The 18,708-nt window shown below is 48.5% G+C and overlaps 1 protein-coding gene across 2 annotated transcripts in view; it reads right to left on the minus strand.

The window, feature by feature from the left end:
• LOC139277395 (poly(rC)-binding protein 3-like) overlaps window positions 1–17,908 on the minus strand; it is a 32,212-nt gene extending 14,304 nt beyond the window's left edge. The window contains exons 1-10 of one of the 2 annotated variants that reach the window (XM_070895806.1): window positions 17,741–17,908; window positions 17,097–17,120; window positions 16,952–16,984; window positions 15,361–15,477; window positions 12,418–12,549; window positions 11,118–11,246; window positions 9,362–9,436; window positions 7,033–7,074; window positions 4,804–4,879; window positions 3,743–3,795 (exon numbers count right to left, since the gene is read on the minus strand). In XM_070895806.1, the coding sequence (XP_070751907.1) occupies window positions 3,743–3,795; window positions 4,804–4,879; window positions 7,033–7,074; window positions 9,362–9,436; window positions 11,118–11,246; window positions 12,418–12,549; window positions 15,361–15,477; window positions 16,952–16,984; window positions 17,097–17,120; window positions 17,741–17,863 (804 nt within the window). In that variant the 5' untranslated portion in view covers window positions 17,864–17,908. The remainder of the gene's footprint in view (window positions 1–3,742; window positions 3,796–4,803; window positions 4,880–7,032; window positions 7,075–9,361; window positions 9,437–11,117; window positions 11,247–12,417; window positions 12,550–15,360; window positions 15,478–16,951; window positions 16,985–17,096; window positions 17,121–17,740) is intronic. The other variant, XM_070895805.1, reaches the window with a different exon arrangement.
• Window positions 17,909–18,708: the final 800 nt, after the last annotated feature.

Consider the following 18,708-nt stretch of genomic DNA (forward strand, 5'->3'; position numbering starts at 1 on the left):
AACCTGTGGAATTCCCTGCCGCAGAGAGTTGTTGATGCCAGTTCATTGGATATATTCAAGAGGGAGTTAGATATGGCCCTTACGGCTAAGGGGATCAAGGGCTATGGAGAGAAAGCAGGAAAGTGGTACTGAGGGAATGATCAGCCATGATCTTATTGAATGGTGCTGCAGGCTCGAAGGGCCGAACGGCCTACTCCTGCTCCTATTTTCTATGTTTCTACAAAGTACAGTCGCCCTGGTTTTCGTGTGAGATTCAGTCAGTTCATATCGTGCAAAGTACAGTCACTATATGTAAACAGTGTGAGGTACAGCGGTAAAGTCACCCTGTTAACATGAGTTACAGTCAACCAAGTATTGTGTGAGGCACAATCACCCTATTTGTCAGGGGAGATACAATTGGCCTGGTTCCAACACATGGTAGTTACTCTGTGGGCATTCAATGGTATAAACCCCCACGTTACAGAGTGTGAGTTTGCAAGAACATAATAGCAGAAGTCAGCCATTAGGTCCTTTGAGCCTGCTCCACCATTCAGTAAGGTCATGGCTGATCATCTACCTCAACTCCATCTTCCCCCACTATATCAGCATATCCCTTGGTTCCCTTAGTGTCCAGAAATCTATTGGTCTGAGTCTTGGATATACTCAATGACTGGAATTCTCTACCCTAGAGGGCTGTGGATGCTCAAAGATTCACAACCCGTTGAGTGAAGAAGTTTCTCCTCATTTCAGTCGATGGTTACCCCTTATTCTGAAACTGTGACCCCTGGTTCTAGACACCCCAGCCAGGGGAAACATCCTCCCAGCATCTACCCTGTCAAGCTCTGTAAGAATTTTATAATGTTTCAATGAGATCACCTCTCATTCTTCTAAATGCTAGGGAATAGTCCACTCAATCGCTCCTCATAGGACAATCCCCCATACCAGGAATCAGTCTGGTGAGCCTTCGTTGCTCTCCCTCTAAGGCAAGTATATCCTTCCTTAGGTAAGGAGACCCAAACTGTGCACAATACTCCAGGTGTGGTTTCATCAAGGCCCTATATTATTGCAGTATGACGACTTTACTCTATATTCCAATCCCTTTGTAATAAAGGCTAACAAACCATTTGCATTTCTAATTTTTTGCTGTATCAGGCATGTCAATTTTGCGATTTTTAACAAGGACACCCGGAATCCATTGAATACCAACATTTGCCAATCTCTCATTTAAAAAATACTCATTTTTTTTTCTACCAAAGCAGATCATCACATTTCTCCACATTATATTCTGTCTGCCATGTTCTTGCCCCCCTCATTTAACCTGTCTATATCCTTTTGCAGCCTCCACACAAACTTACTTTTCCACCTTGCTTTGTATCATTCGCAAACTTGGATGCATTACACACGGTCCCTTCATCCAAGTCATTAATATAGATTGTAAATAGCAGTACCCCACTAGTTGCAGCCTGCCAACCCGAAAATGACCCTTTGTTCCCACTCTCGTGTCCATTCACCAATCCTCAACCCATGCTAATACATTACCTTCAATCCCATGAGCCCCAATTGTGTAATGACCTATTGTGGCACCTTATCGAATGAGTTTTGAAAATCCACTGGTTCCCACTTATATCCTCAAAAAACTAACAGATGTCAAATACAATTTCCCTTTCATAAATCCGTGTTGACTCTGCAAAATCAGTGATTGTCTAAGTGCCCTGCCACCACGTCCCTAATAATGGATTCCAGCATTTTCCTTACTCCTGATGTCAGGTTAACTGGTCTATATTCCCTGTTTTCTCTCTCTCCTTTCTTGAATAGCGGGGTTACATTTGCTACCTTCGAATCTGCAGTTACTGTACTAGAATTTTAAGTTCCCTGTAACACTGCTCTGTTGGAGCAAGGAAGAGGCTGCAGCAGTATTGACTGAAATCTTGAACAATGTGACCAGAGGTGCCATTCTAGAATGGGTTGAATAGCACTGGAGCAAGGTCTCCCCCCACAGCAGGGTCATTCGAAAAGATCAGGGGTCACAATCGCAGGGTCAGTTGTCAATAACTTGCCTGCCTTGATGGAGCAAGTTGACCTCAATGCTTGGGTAAGGGACAGGACAGGATCCTGTGCAACCATGGGCCGCATTCCCTCGGTCAGTGAAGACGACCAAGTGCTGCCTGGCCCGTGCTGGACGATTATCATAAGCACAGGCTCATGGAAGGCGATTTGCTGATCAAAGCTCCATACTGTCACTGATCCGCCACGAACAGATGGAGTGACGTCACAGCCGCCTCGCCTCACTATAAACAGGTGCCAGCTCTATGGGGGGTGGGGGGAGCATCTACAGCAAGATTGTTTGTCCCTCCAGTTTGATTTGCCCAGAAGGGCACAGCGTACAGATTGATCTCCGTGACCTCTGCTGGACAGTGCCAGAGTGAGCACAGGATCGGGCTAGGCTGCAATGACTACATGGTTAAACACCCCATCAATACTCTGTCCGGGCTCACACGGGCAATGGCCACTTTGGCGAGGTACTGGCCTGGGGCCCGTGCTCCCCCCAGCGAGGGGCTCAGTGCCCGGCCCTGTGCCCCCCCAGCAAGGGGCTCAGCGCCCGGCCCCGTGCCCCCCCAGCAAGGGGCTCAGCGCCCGGCCCCTTCAGGAGCGGAGGGAAGAAAGCTGGGGGGGGTGGGGGAAAAAAAAAAAGAAAAAAAGAGAATAAATGGGGAAACAAAAGAAAAAAAATCACAACATGGAAACATAAATCATAGCGGAAGAAGTTAATGTGTCACTTTCATGTAATGGAATGATCGTAAAGACAGCTAATAACTGATTTAATTTGCTTCAATTGCTAATTATCTAATTTTAAACCTAATTTATAATTATAGTATATATTTAATTTTGTTCAATTATAATTGATCTTTATTATACTGATTTTACTATGTATACTCATTGTATTATTTACAATGTAATTAGATTTTGTCCCCGTTTTTTTTCGCCTGTGTCTATCTGCGTGCGTATTTTGGCTGCTGCTTCAGGCCCGAGCCTTTTACCTCTTTCCCTCAATGGTCAACATCCAACGTGTTGTAAAATTGTTGTGAAGCGCCTTGGGATATTTTACGACGTTAAAGGCGCTATATAAATAAAAGTTATTAATTAAGACTCAAGTCCAGACTGGAGGCTCCTCCCTCCCTCCCTCCCATTGACCCAGATGGGTGACTGGCTGTTTTGGGGATGGTTCTCCTGGTTTGATGCCAGTAATCTGTGCAGCATCATTAACCCCCAGTCCATCTTTTTACATCACCCCCCCACCCCTGCTCAGCTCTTCCGTCCTTCATTCACCCCACCCTCCCTTCAGGGGTGTAACTGGGCACGTTCGCGAGATTATAACCAAGAGTCCTCGGAGGCCCCTACTCTCCACGACATCATGGTGAACCTCTTCACTGTTCCAGCGTGCATCACCCAACATTTATTGACACTCTAATCTGTCCAGTCACCCCCATTCGGTTAAGATTCCTTTATATCCATTGCCTGCCTTACCAGTTCAGTGATATAAATTTAAGAAACAACTTCCTTCTATAGTTTGGCAATCAAGTTATCAGATCAGACTCGGCCAGACCCAGCAAAGGGACCACTAGCCCAACAATCGCAAGCTGCACAAGCCTACACCGTGAGCACCAACTCGAACTGGAGTGTGAAAGGATCATGTTAGGTGTGGGTTCATCATCCTTGTACAGTTCAGTGCTCGACAAGCCCAGCTCACCCCAACTCTACTTACATCATTCGGAATCAGCAGCTCCTGAGACGTACTCTGACCACTGCTGTCCAGTCCTGCAGGAAAGAAGCAACAGGTTAGTGTCAACGACAGACCTAGAGAGAAACAGAGCCAGTGACAAAGAGACAGACAGAAGAGAAACAGAGTCGGAGACAGAGAGAAACAGACAGAACAGAGACACAGCGAAACAGGGACAGAGTGAATACTGATAGTTAGGGACTGAGACAGAGAGGGAGAGACAGAGACAGAGACAGAAACGGGATGGAGGAACATGAGCAGATAGAGTTCAGAGAAGCACTCAGTCCAGCTTCAATCAGTGCCACGGACGGTACGCAAATTCATTTCATGGCCCAAGGAAGAGTTCGGCCAAGTTTCTCCCCAGCCCTAAAGGCAAATCAAGCAAAACTCCAGAACTCAGCAGACTGAACATCTACATTACTGACCAGATGCCTTCCTTTACAAGGTCTCTGCAGTACAGGAATCCTCTTATTACACACAGCTTCAATCATCTGTTTGTACTTAATCTTTTACAATCCCTGATGTCACCCTAACCAGATAGTCAGCCAGCCTAATTAAACAACGTTTTAACAATGATTTACATTGCTTTACAATTGACCCACATATCGGGCTTGTGTCTGCCAAATGTCAAGTCATCACAGCACTGACAGCAGTTACTGTCCCTCTCTAATACACAGACAGGTCAGGACAGGACAGTTACTATCTCACTTTCCCTCTCTAATACACGGACAGGATAGGAGTTACTGTCTCACTCTCCCTCTCTAACACACGGACAGGACAGGAGTTACTGTCTCACTTTCCCTCTAATACATGGACAAGTCAGGACAGGACAGTTACTATCTCACTTTCCCTCTCTAATACACGGACAGGATAGGAGTTACTGTCTCACTCTCCCTCTCTAATACACGGACAGGACAGGACAGTTATTGTCTCATTCTCCCTCTCCAATACACAGACAGGACACACTCTGTCTGTCTCTCCCTCTCTCGAATACACAACACGGACAGGACAGTACTGCCCTCTCGCTAACAGTGTTTAATACGTACCAGCAAACGAGGAGGAGGACTGGTTCATTGAGTTGAAGGAAGCATGCTGCGCAGCCAGCTGGTGAAGTTTGGACAACTGCAAAGGAGGATGGAAAATGACATAAACCAAGGTACAGCAATCAAAAACAACATGGTCTGGGCAGTGCACATGGTTTCTGACTGTCTCAGTCTCAAACAGGTGGATCCTCGACTTGGCAGTGCCCTCCCAGCAGAGAGAACATAATAGGAGCAGGAGTAGGCCATTTGGCCCCTCGAGCCTGCTCCGCCATTCAATATCATGGCTCATCTAATCCTGGACTCAGCTCCATTTCCCTGCCCGCTCCCCATAACGCTTTATTCCCTTATCGCTCAATAATCTGTCCATCTCCGCCTTAAATATATTCAATGACCCAGGCTCCACAGCTCTCTGGGGCAGAGAATTCCACAGATTTACAACCCTCAGAAGAAATTCCTCCTCATCTCAGTTTTAAATGGGGAACCCCTTAAGAGACTATGTGCCTTAGTTTTAATTTCCCCGACAAGTCAAAATATCCTCTCTGCATCCACCTTGTCCAGCCCACTCATTATCTTGTGCTTCGATAAGATCACCTCATTCTTCTGAACTCCAATGAGCATAGGCCCAACCTACTCAGCCTATCCTCCTAAGTCAATCCCCTCATCTCCAAAATCAACCGAGTGAACCTTCTCTGACCAGCCTCCAATGCAAGTACAAATATATCCTTCGTTAAATACGGAGACCAAAACTGTATCTATGGAATTCTCTACATCAGGAAGTTATTGAGGCCAGTGCTTTAGATATATTCAAAAGGGAGTTAGATGTGGCCCTTACAGCTAAAGGGATCAAGGGGTATGGAAAGAAAGCAGGAAGGAGGTACTGAAGTTGCATGATCAGCCATGATCATATTGAATGATGCAGGTTCGAAGAGCCGAATGGCCTACTCCTGCACCTATGTTTCTATGCATGCCGTACTCCAGATGTGACTTACCAATACCCTGTACAGTTGTAGCAGGACTTCTCTGCTTTTATACTCTATCCCCCTTGTAATAAAGGCCAACATTCCATTTGCCTTCCTGATTACTTGCTGTACCTGCATACTCACTTTTAATGTTTCATGCACAAGGACCCCCAGGTCCCTCTGTACTGCAGCACTTTGTAATTTTTCTCCATTTAAATTAGAATTTGCTTTTCTGTCAGGGTGAGAAAAGACCCTCAGCGTCACCCAGTGGGGACTCCCAGACCCTCAGCATCACCCAGTGGGGACTCCCAGACCCAGGCTGGATTCAAACATAGGTCCAGAGGCTAAAAGGTTGACACAGCAGTTTGGTGTTTTAAAAAACTGGCGTTGTTAAATCAGATTCTAGGGGACTGCCCATGGGTCACAGAAAGCAGTCTCCCAGAATCCAAGAGAACCCTGGTGTAAAAGCAGTCAGTATCTAACACACTGCACCACCCATACCCCGCCACTCGTTTCAATAGAAATCTTTATTCAAACATCAAACTCTTGATAGTGTCTTTGCGAGGATGAGAGCTCAGCTGCACAGGAAAGAATGCCGGGATTTAATGCGACACAAGCTGCAAGTGTCAGTGTGGGCCTGAGCTATTTGCTCCTCAATGGGCAGCATTGTGTGAATCTCTGTCTGTCTCCCCCCACGTTTGGCCACTCATCGTCAAGTGAACTATCGGCAGTGATCTCAGGCTGGCTATGCGACCTTAGGGTGAGGTCACAATCCTGTCCTGTGTCAGGATTGTGACACCCCCTCCCCCCCCGCCCCGAGCTCCACGCGCAGTCACTGGATAGCTCAGGAGCAAGAAACGCAGCCCATCTTCCTGCGAAGAGGACACCCAGCTCACATCAGCCAAGACGGGTGCCTCTGACTCCACTAAGCAGCCGGCAGGCTGGATTTCCATATGGCGGCTGCAGTTGCCAGCTCGATCGCCAAGAACACAGCCCATCCGCCGTCAGGGGAAGCCCCCTGCGTATCACTAGGTTAGCGCCTGGTGTGGGGGTGAGTCTCGGGCGCCTCCCCACCCCATAATTGCTCAGTGGGTAAATACACTGCCCAGGCCGCGCTGAGCAGTGATTTCAGCCAATGGGGCAGTTTGAGGCCTTACGATGGGACTGAGTGCCCCGTGGCTGGGGGCGGACAATTGGCCAGATTCTCAATCCCAACCGACATCTCAAAACAGTCTTGCATATAACAAACTACAACTATTTGAATTTCACTTACATCTGGATGAGGGACTGCATACTGCCCCTGGACGGTGTAGGCCTGAAAGAGAATTTAAAAAAATAAGGCACTGTTTGAATACACGCCTCACTAACAGCCCCGAGAGGCTCAGTCTCCAGCCCAAATGAAGGGACCGGTGTCTCATCACACCGAGCAACCAACTCCCTAAAAACTTTACTGGAAAAGCTGATCTAGGGCAGTCATGTGACAAATAAAGGGCTTCAAACCCCATGTCAACTGTGGCTCAGTGGATAGCACTCTCACCTATGAGTCAGAGGGTTGTGCGTTCAAGTCCCACTCCAGAGACTTGATCAAAAATCCAGGCTGAAACTCCAGTGCAGTGCTGAGGGAGTGCTGCGCTGTCGGAGGGAACGTCTTATAGACGAGATGTTAAACAGAGGCCATCTCTACCCTCTCAGGTAGATGTAAAAAAATCCCATGGCACTATTTCAGAGAAGAGCACCGGAGTTCTCCTCCAATTCACTAACTTTAGTATGAGAGTATACCTATCAGGAAAGGATGAACAGGCTGGGGCTGTTTTCTCTTGAAAAGAGATGACTGAGGGGTGACCCAATAGAGGTCTTTAAAATTATGAATGGTTTTGATGAGAGTCGACAGAGAAAGTGTCTCCACTTGTGTGGAAGAGCATAACTAGAGGCCATCAATAATAGATAGTCACCAAGAAATCTAATATAACATTCAAGAGAAACTTCTTGACCCAGAGAGTGGTGAGAATGTGGAACTCTCTAACTCGGAGTGGTTGAAGCAAATATTATAGCTGCATTTAAGGGGAGACTAGATAAGCGTATGAGGGAGAAGGGAAGAGAGGGTTAGATGAGGAAAGACGGGTGGAGGCTCGAGGAGCATAAACGCCAGCATGGATTGGATGGACTGAATGGCCTGTTTCTGTGCCGTATATCCGATGTAACCGTGAAACCGGATTCAGCCACAGTGAGTTTTCCCACAGGGATTAGGGTCTGGAGGAGAATGTAACGACGGGCTCCACATTAAAGTAAGTGAGTCAGGGTCCTTGGAATGGGAGAGCGTTAGAGTGAGGGGCATGTTACAGAGTGCGCTCCAGTCTCTGTCGTTGAGGGGCATTAGGTCAGAAAGCATTAAAGTGACTGCACTGTCAAACGTTACACAACACAGGAGTACACAAGCACAGGGACCTGGCAGTGGCTTTATATTTACACAGATAGAACATTCAGCTAGAATAAAAACAGCTTCCACAAGCAGCAGCAGCTGCCGTCACATTCCTATTAGCGAGTCAGCATTTAGCCACATTAATCCCTCATTCTAATCGCTCCACGTCTCCAGCTTCCCTTTATTTCCATAGAAAATGTGTCAAAAGTCGAGGGAGGGACATAAAAGACTCAACAGGAGTGAAGTGGCACTTACTTCAAACAGCCCCCCTCCCCCCCACACACACACCTCCTGGCACCGGCTACACAGGCCCTAGCTTCACCCAGAGCAGTTTGAGGTGTGTGCAGAGGACTTATGATAACCCACAGAGGCTAGATATGTGGCCACTGCGCATTAGGCGCCACTTTCATTCTTCGCAGACTGAAGGGAGAATCTGTGAATACCAGCAGAATGGGTGGGGGGGCCTGAAGGTTACACTGGGGTTGGATCCAGGGTCACCACTTGACCTTTATGTTGGCTGAACTCGATTCCGCAACATGCAGATTAATAATCAAAAATTCAAATCGGAGCATTAACCTGGTTCGTTAAAAGGGTCAACATCTCTACTAAAGTTGTGGGCAAGGATCATCATTATAGGTACGATGGAAAAGTGTCATCTCTACTATAAATGGAAGCCTTCCAGTGTACTCAGGTAGACTGGTCACTCCCATCAGCACAGGTGAGGGGCAGGGCCACCCATAATCAGCCTGGGGCAAGGGGCGAGTTCATTGGTTGAGAGACGGATCATCACCTGTCCAGATCCTACCTCAATTGCCTCCGATCTCCAAATTGTGGCAGCCACTTCTGCATTGGCACGGTGCTGCAGCCATACCCCCACCCCCACCCCCACACCAGCTGAGCTTGGTACTCCATTGGGTAACCTAGTTCTCATGACAGCAGACCCCTCCTCCATCCAAGGCAGCACTGGGTGTTTTCCCAAAGCGGGCTCCCAATTCAGTAGGGGTCCATCAAGTCCCCCTTTGAGTGGACCCCAATCACTCATACATTAAAATGTACGCCACGGGTTACTGCACTAAACACCTCACGCCCCGTTAATAAGGGAAGGAGGAACGGGTGACACCTGCTGGCCACACCGGGTGTTGACGTATGGCCCCGGTGTCAATTGTGCACCAGGCACGCTTACCTGCCCACCGGAGAAGACAACAGGTCCAGGTCCGAGGCTGGGACGGTAGGGAATGGTGGCGCCTTTGGGCGGGGACTACAAAAGAAGAAACACAATGATCAGAAGCATAAGATTAGGAGTCAGCCATTCGGCCCTTCGAGCCTGCTCCGCCATTCAGTAAGATCACGGCTGACCTTCTACCTCAACTCCACCTTTCCATCCTATCTCCATATTCCTCGATTCCCTAAGTGTCACCAAAAGTCCATTGATCTCATTGTTGAATATACTCGTCGACTGAGCATCCACAGCCCTCTGGGCTCAGAAATCGGTGAGCTGCACCACCATACCATGGAGCTTTAGCAGCGACGGGATGCAGGCCTCAGGGTCCTCGGTACGGTGACCTTCTGGTCAGAGCAGCAGGTGGAGGCCGCCACTTTCCTGTAGCACTCACTCTAGCCACGGCTTGTACAAGCAGAGTTCTGGGAGATTCAGACCCCTGTTCCGCCATTGCTAAAGCTCCTTTTGCCCACAAGACTTTCACCGTAGCAAGGAACTCTGGAGAAGGCCTGAGGCCCGAGTACTCGGCCCACATCTAGCCAGGCTCCGGACCAAATGCATTTCACAAGTACCTCCTTTCCCAGCTCTTGCCTCCAAATCCTTGTTTCATCATAACCGTTCTCCATTTTATTCACACCATAGCCACCGCTGTTCTGAACATTATCCTTTCATTTCCCCTGCCCCATCCCCAGGTGAAAGTACAGGATCCCACCTGCACTCCCATCGTACTGAAGTCAGAACTCATCGCACCGTCTCCAACACATCCTTTCCCAGCATCTCAAACCTGTGGATTCCCCCACCCTTCCTTTCCTCCTCCGGTCTACAGGTTTTGAAAGCCTGAGCTCCGTAAAGGGATCATGCCTCTGGCCAATCTTGCTGCAGCCTCGTACTGTGGGGTGTGGCCCCCTCACCAGCTCAAGCTAAATGTAGCGATTTACTCCTTAAATTACAATTCGCTGTTAGCTTCTTGTCCTCTGTCCTTCTACCCTTTCCAGAAATTTTCTCTCATGATTCACCTTATTAACTCCCTTCATTCATTTCCGAACCCAGGCCATTTCACTAATGAGTGCAGATTTTGTTCCCTGTGACTTCTCACCTCTATGGTCTGAAATCTGCCCCTCCTCTCACCCCTACCTGCTGCCTCCGTGACCACATCCAACTCCACGGATCGCAGGAATCTTGAGCTCTAACTCCAGGGATATTACTTTTCAGGGAATGCAACACTTTCCAGTTCAGGTAACCGGTGTCATCACACACTCCCAGGGCAGGTACAGCATGGGGTTAGATACAGAGTAAAGCTCCCTCTACATTGTCCCATCAAACACTCCCAGGGCAGGTACAGCATGGGGTTAGATAGAGTAAAGCTCCCTCTACATTGTCCCATCAAACACTCCCAGGGCAGGTACAGCATGGGGTTAGATACAGAGTAAAGCTCCCTCTACATTGTCCCATCAAACACTCCCAGGGCAGGTACTCAACTCTTCGCACTGTATCCCATTCCTTAGTGCTTCTTATCCCACTAATTTTGGCATCCTCTGCAAACACAAGACATTGACTCTGCTCCACACCTTTGCTCCGGGTAACCTTTAGTGTCCAATCGGTGTTGCCGTTACTGATGACTACTCTTTCTTTTTCCGATTTTCTGCTAACTCCATTCAGCAGCCAGGAAGTCTGTGTTTCGAACTAACTGGCCCCTCACAATTCAAAGACACACTCTTACCTCCAGAATGACTGCACAGATCTGCCTGATGCAGTGGATAATTGCATCCTGGGTCCCAGAGATGGTGACTGCACGCTCGGTTGAGTTGGGCAGCAGGTCTCCGGCTACCTGGACCTGAGCTCCAGTAGACTACAGGAAATAAAAGAGAAAACGGAGCACCGATACATCACATCAGGCTGAGGATAACATGGATCTCGTGATAGGCTCGGACGTCAAATTCTCACTCCTACAGGTCCCCATTCCCCAGACACCCGGGAGTCCCTGGCCAAAGGCCGCCCTAAGTGGAGGAAGTGCATCCGGGAGGACGCTGAGCACCTAGAGTCTCGTCGCCGAGAGCAAGCAGAAATCAAGCGCAGGCAGCAGAAAGAGCGTGCGGCAAACCTGTCCCACCCACCCTGACCCTCAACAACTGGCTGGCTCACCTGTGACAGGGACTGTGGTTCCCATATTGGACTCTTCAGCCATCCAAGGACTCATTTTTAGAGTGGAAGCAAGTCTTCCTCGATTCGATGACTGGTGACAGGCCCCGAATTACTTTCTCGCACCCTGCTGGGTGATAGGGCCGAGTCAAACCCTCCCCCAGCATCATATAATAGGCATAGAATGATATAACAGGAGGCCATTCAGCCCATCGTGCCTGTGCAGGCTCGTCGAAAGAGCCATCCCATTAGTCCCACTCCCCTGCCCTTTCCCCATAGTGCTGCAAATATCTCCTTTCCAAGTATTTACCCAATTCTCCTTTGAAAATTAGTATTGAATATGCTTCGACCAGCCTGTCAGACAATGCGTCCCACATCACCGTGTAAACAAAACTCAACTCCTCTCTGGGTCTTTTGCCAATTATTTTAAATCGTTGTCCTCTGTCCAACAGAAAAAGTTTCTCCTTATTTACTCCATCAAAACAAACACCTCTATTATATCTCCTCTTAACTTGCTCTGCTCTCATTAAAGATAAGGAGCAGCAGGAGCCAGGTTTGCTCGGACACTCATACACACGGTTCCATGACGTGGAGAGTTTGTGATGTCAGCGGGTGGGAAAGGGGCTTAAATCCCCTACCCGTTCCCCAGCAATCTGCAGGCAGCTGATGCATTAGTTGCAGGAGATGCCCAATGTATTTGGATCCCTGGTTATGGCTAGCCTTGGCGTTAGTTACTGTGCAGTGGTACAGGACTAACATTAGGAATGTCATTACACTGTAGCTGCTTTGTCTGCACAAGGCCAGGAATGAGCTGCCCTCAGCTGGCCCGATACTCCAACCCTCCCTGCAGTCGGTGACAGAACTCACGCCAAATCACTCACCTCTCGGATCTCCTTGATCTTCGACCCTCCTTTACCAATCAGCGAGCCGCACTGACTGGCCGGGATCACCAGGCGCAGTGTAACCGGGGGCTTGCTCCTCGTGGTATCACTCATGCTCGACGTACTGAGGTCCTGGAACCAGAGGGCAGATAAGACCGTCACATCATACAGGGTCAGCAGCTGGGAGGGGGAGAAAATAAAGGGGGGGGGGGAAGAGGGGGAGAAAATAAAGGGGGGGGAGGGGAGGGGGAGAAAATAAAGGGGGGGGAGGGGGAGAAAATAAAGGGGGGGGAGGGGGAGAAAATAAAGGGGGGGGAGGGGGAGAAAATAAAGGGGGGGGAGGGGGAGAAAATAAAGGGGGGGGAGGGGGAGAAAATAAAGGGGGGGGAGGGGGAGAAAATAAAGGGGGGGGAGGGGGAGAAAATAAAGGGGGGGGAGGGGGAGAAAATAAAGGGGGGGGAGGGGGAGAAAATAAAGGGGGGGGAGGGGGAGAAAATAAAGGGGGGAGGGGAGAAAATAAAGGGGGGGAGGGGAGAAAATAAAGGGGGGGAGGGGAGAAAATAAAGGGGGGGAGGGGAGAAAATAAAGGGGGGGAGGGGAGAAAATAAAGGGGGGGAGGGGAGAAAATAAAGGGGGGGAGGGGAGAAAATAAAGGGGGGGAGGGGAGAAAATAAAGGGGGGGAGGGGAGAAAATAAAGGGGGGGAGGGGAGAAAATAAAGGGGGGGAGGGGAGAAAATAAAGGGGGGGAGGGGAGAAAATAAAGGGGGGGAGGGGAGAAAATAAGGGGGGGAGGGGAGAAAATAAAGGGGGGGAGGGGAGAAAATAAAGGGGGGGGAGGGGAGAAAGCTATACACACATCCCAAGGAACTTGAGTTGCAAGGAAAAAGTGACAAATGAGATATTGCAAGATGTTACCAAAAGCTTGGTCACGGCAGACGTTTAAGGAGGGAAATGGAGTGTTTTAAGGTGGGCCAGCTCGGCAGTTAAAGGCACAGCATCCAATAATGGGGCAAAGGGAGAGGGAATCAGAGGAACTTGGGGGAGGTTGCAGACATAGGGAGGGGCAATGTTTCCATTCATTTGGGTTTGGGTGTGCGGATCCTTTCAGGGGCTGCGTGACCCACTCTAAATACCGCGCGTGCCCAGTTTCCCCATTGTAGAGCCGGCTGCATGGGAGGTCCGCAGAGCTGCGGGCCGTGCAGCTTAAAGGGAATATTGGGGAGGGATTTAAACAGAATTGGAATTTCGAGGCACTGGGAGTCGAGGAGGTAAGTGAGAACAGGGGTGAGGGGGGAATGGGACGGTGAGCGATAGGACACGAGCAGCAGAGTTGGAGGAGCTGCAGGTTACAGAGGGTAGAGGTTGTGGTAGTTCCATGGACACGATACCTTCAATACACCACCCAAATGGCAATTCTTAAATGACGGAGCCCGTGTCACCGGCATCACTGCTGAGATTGGGCCTGCCCTTATTTTGCCCTCACCAACTGAGCTTTAGGACAAGGAAAAGGAGTTTTACTGTCTCTTTAACCCGTGCTGTACCTGCCCTGGGAGTGCTGGGTCAGGACTGTATTTGTGTGATATGGTTGAACCCAGAAACACTCACCATGTCCTAGCACCTGCAGCCCTCATCTTTTAAGTACAACAAAACCAATCACTGCCATTCTCAAAGCTGTGGTGCAACTAGCTAGGTCCCTCCAAAGACAGACAAGGAACCCAAGTGAGAAATTGGATCCAAAGTTGGCTCTGTGGCAGTAGCAAAGGATAATGGTCGATGGATGTTTGTGACTGGAAAGTTCTGCAGGGCTCAGTACTAGGTCCCTTGCTTTTTATGGTATACATCAATGATTTAGACTTCAATATATAGGTCATGATTAAGTAGTTTGCAGATGATATAAAAATTGGCCGTGTGGTTGATAGCGTGGAAGCTGTAGACGGCAGGAAGATAGCAATGGACTGGTCAGATGGGCAGAAAACAGCAAACGGAATTCAATCCGGAGAAGTGTGAGGTAATGCATTTGTGGAGAGTTAACAAGGCAAGGGAATACACATTAAAGGTTAGGACACTGAAGTGTAAAGGACCTTGGAGTGCATGTTCGCAGAACAGGTAGATAAGTTGGTTCTGTTATTAGCCAAGGAATAGAATACAAGAGCAGGGAGGTTATGCTTGAACTGTATACAACACTAGTTAGGCCACAGCTAGAGTACTGCGTGCAGTTCTGGTTACCACATTACAGGAAAGATGTGACTGCACTCGAGAGGGTACAGAGATTCATGAGAATGTTGCCTGGTCTGGAGAATTTTAGCTATGAGGAAAGATTGGATAGGCTGGGGTTGTTTTCTTTGGAACAGAGGCGGCTGAGGGGAGACTTGATTGAGGTGTATAAAATTATGGAGGGGCATAGATAGAGTGGATAGGAGTGATATTCCCATTGGCAGAGGTCAATAACCAGAGGCATAGAGTTAAAGTAATTGGTAGGAGGTTTAGAGGAGGGTTGAGGAGAACTTTTTTTCACCCAGAGGGTGATGGGGGTCTGGAACTCACTGCCTGAAAGGGAGGTAGAGGCAGAAATGCTCATCACATTTTAAAAGTGCTTGGATATGCACCTGAAGTGCCGTAACCTACAAAAGACTATGGGTGAAAAGCTGGAAAGTGGGATTAGGCTGGATTGTTCTTTTCGGCCGGCAATCTCTGTACCCTCGAGTGCAGTCACATCTTTCCTGTAATGTGGTGACCAGAACTGCACACAGTACTCTAGCTGTGCCCTCCTTCTGTGCTGTAAATTTCTATGATTGTATGAATGTGTGCGTTTGAAATGCAATCTACCTGTCACCAGGCTTTAATTCCAAAGTGTTTCCCTAGCGAAGCCCACGAGCTCCCGCCCCTCTCCCCACCCCACCCCCGTGCAGCTCCAGTCACACTATGTCCCCCAATACACTTACCTCCTCGAGTTTGCTTGTGATCATGGTGAATGCTTTGAAGACGGCCTCCATCGAACCGGTGATTGTGATGATGCGTTCAGGGCACGAGCCCTCAGACACATTGATACGGGCAGTGCTCTGCAGAAAAGAAACAGAAAACATTTACCTGGTTACACAAAGCAAGGCGAGCAACATTTATATATAAACCCCCCCCCCCGAATACATTCCAGCCTGTAACTCACTCCCAGGTATCCATTATTTTATACAAGAACATTAGGAACAGGAGTAGGCCATTTGGCCCCTCGAACTTGCTCCGCCATTCAATAAGATCATGGCTGATCTGATCTTGGGCTCAGCTCCACTCCCTGCCCGCTCTCCATAACCCTTCACTCATCACTCAAAAATCTGTCTACGCCTTAAATACATTCAATGACCCAACCTCCACAGCTCTCTGGGGCAGAGAATTCCATAGATTTACAATCCTCAAGAAAAAAAAATTCTCAGCTCAGTTTTAAATGGGTGGCCCTTTATTCTGAGACTAGTTTTCGTTTCCCCTGAGTGGAAGTATCCTCTCTACATCCACCTTGTCGAGCCCCCTCATTATCTTATATGTTTCAATAAGATCACCTCTCATTCTTCTGAACTCCAATGAGTATAGGCCCAACCTACCTTCATAAGTCAACCCCCTCATCTCCAGAATCAATCGAGTGAACCTTCTCTGAACAGCCTCCAATTCAAGTATATCCTTCCTTAAATATGGAGACCAAAACTGTACGCAGTACTTCTCTGCTTTTATACTCTTTCCCCCTTGCAATAAAGGCCAATATTCCATTTGCCTTCCCGATTACTTGCTGTACCTGCATACTAACTTAGTGTTTCATGCACAAGGACCCCCAGGTCCCTATGTACTGCAGCACTTTGCAATATTTTTCCATTTAAATTATAATTTGTCTTTCTATTATTTCTGCCAAAGTGGATAACCTCACATTTTCCCACATTATACTCCATCTGCCAAATTTTTGCCCACTTAGCCTGTCTATATCCCTTTGCAGATTTTGTGCGTCTCACAATTTGCTTTCCCACCCATCTTTGTATCAGCAAACTTGGCTACATTAAACTTAATATAACTCGATATATAAACCACCCGAACCCACCGATTACATTACAGCCTATAACTCATTCCCAGGTATCTGTTATTCTATATATCACCTCACAGCCAGATTCCCTGGAGGGTTAGGGGCTAGGTTTGGAGGAACGTAGCTACTAGACCAAGTCGGGTGGTGAGGGAGCACCACGAGGGGACAGACTTGTCCTCACCAACCAATCACTTCGGTCTACGATAACACCGATAGGATTGACCAGTGCGTGGTTCTTGAAGACAAAGTCTCGTCTCCACAGTGAGGACGCCCTCCATCGTGTAGAGTGGCACTGGCACCGTGCTATGTGAAACACATCTAGCAGCCCAGAACTGGGATCCATGAGGCGCTGTGGCACCATCAGCAGAATTGTATTCCACCACAATCTGTGACCTCATGAGCCTGGGCCATTAGTGGAGCTCCAGTTCCCATCACTATAGTGAACATTTAATGACCAGAGGCCGGACACAACTCACCTCCTCCCGCATTCTCTTTATCGTGTCGCCTTTCTGCAAAATAAAAGAAATTGAATAATAGGTGAAATCGGCAAAACATCCCGGGAGGGAGGAAGGGGGCAATAAATTAATCTGCTGGATTAAGGTAGGGGAGATGGGTACTCACCTTCCCAATGATGCTGCCAACCTCCTGTGAGGGGAAGAGAAAAGCAATTATCAGATTGGAGACAGTGTTTGTGGCCCATCCTGTGGTCAGGATCAAAAGCAGTCAAGATTATTTATTTTTAAATTCATTCTCGGGATGTTGGCAGCGCTGGCATTTATTGCCCATTCCTCATTGCCGAGCTGGTGGTGGGCCGCCTGCTTTAACTGCTGGTAGCAGTTTGCTAGGTCATTACCCAACACGTCGGTGTTGAACTGGGGTCAGGTATAGGTCAGACTGGATAAAGTCGGCAGGTTCGATTCCCTGAGGGATGTTCGTGATCCAACTGGGTTTTTGAATGACAATCTGACAGCTTCACGTCAATGTTATTGATAGCAGTTTTATTAAATTGAATTAAAATTCTTAGACAACCGTGGAGAGATCTGAACTCGTGTTCTCTGGATTATTAGCCCAGTAACATAACCGCCACGCCACCATGCCCGGATACGGGGTGCCCTTGACTGGAGTGTGAAAGGTGTTCAGAGCCGGAATGCCCACCCAGCGGAGAGAAGTCTAGGAATGGCGCTGCGGGTGGTGGTAAATACAAAATACGGGTAACAGAGTGCCTGTGGACGATGGCCGGATGTGGCAGGTCTTCGGTCACGTACCTTGCCGTGCATGAGCAGTCGGAGAGTCAGCGTAACGTGCAGCCCTCCATCGGAACTGTAATCGGTTTGATCCATTGTCGGCTGCACCTCGGTGTCAGGGGACATCAAACTGTCACTAAGCATGGAGAGAACCGGTTGTGATCTGAAGGAGAGCGAGAGAGAGAACAGCGACTAAAATAAAGGCTGGGGACGTGAAAAATACCAACAAAGCAGAATCGACACGAGGGTGGGCTCGGAAAGGAGATTCTTCGGGTCAGTGCCAATGTTCAGGCCGGGATCGCACCCACTGGCACCCTCCAGAATGTGTGGGGTCGGCAGTAGAGGGCACCTCATTTACAGGGGGCAGAGCAAACACCAGCGCCACTATGGGCTTGAGAAATACTCTGGTGCTCACTCATCGAGCCACCCCATTTGGGTCGGGGGGGGGCGGGGGGGAGAAAAGAGTTGCCCAGGTTCCTCCGATCTGGGAAAAGTGAAGTGTGCCAACTTGCAGGAGGTAATGCTAAAGCTTTGCCATTCTTCAGTTGAATGGCAGCTTAATGCCAGTCAACTCTGCACAATTATTCGGGCTGGAAAGCTCCAATTATCCCAGCACCGTTTAAACAAGCTGAGTGGGCAGGTTAGGAAACTCGAGCTGTACAGTGCCGCGAAGCGTTCAGAGGACCTCAGAATTCATGCAAGGCGTTAAATACTATTTCAAATCAAGTCATGAAATTAAGAGTAAAGGACGCAAATTAAAATAACTAAACTGAGCGCAGTTTTTTTTTTAAAAACATAGAATTTACAGCACAAACAGGCCATTCGGCCTAAGCCGGTATTTCTACTGCACACAAGCCTCCTCCCACCCCATCAGCATATCCTTCTATTCCTTTTTCCCTCGTGTACTGATCTGAAACCCTTTCAATGCATCAACACTAGTTGCCGCAACCACGATTTGGTAGCAAGTTCCAGATTCTACCCTGGGTAAA

This window comes from Pristiophorus japonicus, chromosome 12, assembly GCF_044704955.1.
Source record: "Pristiophorus japonicus isolate sPriJap1 chromosome 12, sPriJap1.hap1, whole genome shotgun sequence".
NCBI classification, from domain to species: Eukaryota; Metazoa; Chordata; class Chondrichthyes; family Pristiophoridae; genus Pristiophorus; species Pristiophorus japonicus.